At 41.4% G+C, this 4179-nt stretch overlaps 1 protein-coding gene across 1 annotated transcript in view; it reads left to right on the forward strand.

Moving 5' to 3' along the window:
• Window positions 1–2918, forward strand: part of ntaq1 (N-terminal glutamine amidase 1) — a 9736-nt gene extending 6818 nt beyond the window's left edge. Inside the window, exon 6 of the mRNA XM_020621514.1 lies at window positions 2516–2918. Coding sequence (XP_020477170.1) covers window positions 2516–2646 — 131 coding nt within the window. The 3' untranslated portion in view covers window positions 2647–2918. The remainder of the gene's footprint in view (window positions 1–2515) is intronic.
• The last annotated feature ends 1261 nt before the right edge of the window (window positions 2919–4179 follow it).

Raw genomic sequence — 4179 nt, forward strand, 5'->3', positions numbered from 1 at the left:
ATGGACAGGATTAGGAATGAGCACATCAGAGGGACAGCTCAGGTCGGCCGTTTTGGGGACAAGGTCAGAGAGGCCAAATTGAGATGGTTTGGACATGTGCAGAGGAGGGATAGTGGTAATATTGGTAGAAGGATGTTGGAGATGGAGCTGCCAGGCAAGAGGTCAAGAGGAAGGCCAAAAAGGAGATATATGGATGTGCTAAAAGAGGACATGAAGTTAATTGGTGTGAGAGTAGAGGATGCCAGGATAGAGGTGGAAACAGATGATTCACTGTGGCGACCCCTAACGGGAACAGCCGAAAGAAAAGAAGAAGAAGATAGATAACACTAGATGTAGTTACATAAATGGTCCTAAATAACATGATATATATATACACAGTATATAAATATATTACATGTATAGATAAGATATATATATATACAGTATATTAGGATATTAGGGCTGGGCAAGTTAGAGCGTTATTTTCTCATTAACGTAATACTTCATTAACGCTGACAATTATTTTATCGCGCATTAACGCAGTTTATTTTTATTATTATTTTCAAAGTCCGTTTCTCACTGGCTCTGAATACACATACAGACAAACCATGGGTCACAGGAGAGGTGGGATGTTGATCAGCACTAGCTTGAGATGGGCGTCATCACGCGTCTGCTCAGGTCGGCTGTTTTGGGGACAAGGTCAGAGAGGCCAGATTGAGATGGTTTGGACATGTGCAGAGGAGGGATAGTGGTTATATTGGTAGAAGGAGGCAAAAGGGTCAAGAGGAAGGCCAAAGAGGAGATTTATGGATGTGCTAAAAGAGGACATGAAGTTAATTGGTGTGAGAGTAGAGGATGCCAGGATAGAGGGGGAAACAGATGATTCACTGTGGCGACCCCTAACGGGAACAGCCGAAAGAAAAGAAGAAGAAGATAGATAACACTAGATGTAGTTACATAAATGGTCCTAAATAACATGATATATATATACACAGTATATAAATATATTACATGTATAGATAAGATATATATATATACAGTATATTAGGATATTAGGGCTGGGCAAGTTAGAGCGTTATTTTCTCAACTGGCTTGAGATGGGCGTCCTCACGCATCTCAACCAATAAGAGCATTTGGGGTGGGTGTAAGACCGCTGCAGCACTCATGTCAACTGGAACTGAATATTACTGGCGGGGACAGAAAATGGAGAAAGGTAAAGGACTCTTACGTGGACATTTTCAATTTAAATCTCTTCTGCACAGCGGAGTTGATAGAACCAAAGTCATTTGTAGCCATTGCAAAGCTGAATTTTATTATCACCGGAGTACTTCGAGTCTGAAGTATCACTTAAATGCAATACACACAGTTGATGCCAGCAAATCACCCACCCAAACAAACAGCGGAGGGAGGCTTCGGCAGACTACGTTGGATGTAGCGTGTGGGAGAAGTACAGATAAACAAAAGCAAGACAGGCTAACAAATGCCGTAGCTAAGTGGATAGCTACAAACTGCAGGCCGATTAGTATTGTGGAAGATGTCGATCTGAGGAACGTTATTAGGGTTGAAACGAATGGCGGCACGTATGAGCCTTGATTGATATGAGCTTGATATGAGCTTGATTACATTGTTTGAGATTTGCTGCTACTGTGTAAAAGCACCTTATTTGTTTAAAGTGTTTGCAAGTCAAATGTTATTAACTATCTAGCTAGATATACTTAATCTAGATAACAGTTACACAAGCACACCCTCTTTACCCACGTACCATGAGCCTCTTTACCAATGAACCCCAAAACATACTTCGCCAAAGCTTATAATATATGCTGTATTTGCACCAGTCACATGTGAAAATAACATCTGTCTGAATTTGTAGAGCACATCTCATGAATGTAGTAGCACCATTTAAATGTTTCATAACACAAAATATAAGAGTGAAGTGTGAAGAGTATATAGGGTTACAATCAGACATGCCAAATAAGAAACATGGTCTTCAACATGAGTTCATGTTTATTTTATGTTTTACTGTGACAGCTTGAAACCATACAACCATGTAGTGTAGTCGAACAGGAATATGCATGGTGAATCAAATCCCAAACAATTCATGAACCAATGACATGTCTTGATTGCACTTCATTTTATTGACCACTAGATGTCTTGAGCACTGTGTCATTAAAGCCTCGAGTAATGAACCATTTTTGTGAATACTGTGTCGAAGCTTCAACAAAGCCTCCATCAGCCATCACTAGCTCTAGAAGGTAACATGAGATGCGTCACAGATTGTTGTGTAAAGAATGAAAAAGCAGCGCCGGACAGAGGTGTGTAGCCAGTCGGTCAAGTTAGGAAGTATATGTGAATGTCACATCCTTGGCTTGGAGAATGACAAAAAACATTCACAACATAACAACACTTGCTTGGATTCTGAGATTCTACTTTTAGGAGGTGTCAGAAATCTGTGGTCGCAGATTCCGTTTGGGCCTGCTGATAATCTATGCCACGTGACCTCATGATGTCATCACGCTGTGTTGCATTTCATCCTCAGAGAGTCAGATGAACCTGGATGACTTCATCAGTATGGACCCTGCTATCGGCTGGGGGACGATCTTCAGCCTGGACCACTTTCTGCAGAGATACACCAGACACTCTTCATCATCATCCTCAGCTTCATCATAACTGTTCAGTTTCAGACAGCCAGACTGCAGTAGATGTCTGATGCATGTCGTTGGACTGTCCCACAGTCCAGATGACAGGCGGCAGGAGAACGTTGGGTCTGTGTGGGGCCTGACAGGACGACGTGCAGTCACTGACCAAAGGCCATGAAAACTACTTGTTTCTGCCAGTCATGTTCTTTCAGTCTGGGGTCTTTAACACATCTGTGGTCACAGCCCCATTGTTTGATGATCTTAATTCATTTATTCCACTGAATAAACAATTTCTTATTTCTTTTCATTAGTGGGTTATTCTGTCAGATCCACCATCAGTAACATCTCAGATCAAACAGACTCCTTAAAAGCTGGACATGGTGTTTAAATGTACCTTTTAAAAAAAATCCCTCAACACGATAGAAGCAAACACTTTTGGGGAGACTAGCTGGGCAGTGCCTCACCATCTACAGGGATACTTTGCAAAGCTCTAGTCATGTCATATGTTTCAGGAATGCGAAAACCACTTAATTAGACAATAAGCCTAAAATATGTGAAACGTGAAATGCAACTGTGCCTAAATATTAAAGCAAATAGCTAATACAGAGTGCTGTTCTTCAGAATAAAGTAATGCTGGCGCGGCAAACTGTTGAGAACCTGTGAACATGCTTTCCACTGCTATTGAACACCGGTGACTTGCAGATAAAGTCACAGCATGCGCACATGACAACGCTAGCAATATGCAGCTAGTTTGAAACGACCATCCCTTGCATATAAAAGACGGACAAACCCACCACGAGATGACCCGTTGGTTTTCTGAAGAGCAGTTTTGAACCTCAAGTCTAACCTTCGCCATATTGATAGCGCTTCACCCCGCCTGTTAGGTCTAATACAAAAATGGACAAAGAGGCGGAGCATGAGTGGAGCTGGGGCGGACTGAAGGGCAGAAACAAGCTGACCACCAGCTGCAGGACCTTCCTGCCTGTCACTCAAAGCGGCCACACCCTTAATTAAATGCGTAATTTTTAGTCTCAGTATATTTTAAAGGGGAAAGTTATATAAAAGTAACCCTGTGTTATAATTGTTTAAAAATAGATCTAGAACGTAATGTAATGTACGTAAGTAGTAAATAATGTAACCCAGAAGCCAGTATTCCCATCTGAGAGGCTGGACCTGTCACTGCTTAATCAATTATAAAAAAAATATTACTTGATTAATTTTCCGTTGATCAATTAAGCGATTTAACAAGAAACCTTTGTAATTGTGTTAGCTGTCAGATAGAGATCAGATAAGAGCCAAAGTGAAAGCATAACGTGAACAAAACTACAAATATACATTCGATTCGATTAGATTAGATGATGTTTATTTATGAGAAAAACAGTATCAGGAAAATAAAAATCTTTTGTTCGTTATTGTCACAGTAACACACAGCTCCGCCACGCGCAGGGGCGGGGCTTACCAAACACGCGCGCGCGATTGTTGCTCAGCTCCACACAAAGCTAGCATCTAGCTGACTGCTGATACTAATAGCCAACATGTCGATGGACTGATCCGCAGAGCGTCG

Source organism: Monopterus albus, unplaced genomic scaffold (genome assembly GCF_001952655.1).
Source record: "Monopterus albus unplaced genomic scaffold, M_albus_1.0 scaffold260.1, whole genome shotgun sequence".
Lineage (NCBI taxonomy): Eukaryota > Metazoa > Chordata > Actinopteri > Synbranchiformes > Synbranchidae > Monopterus > Monopterus albus.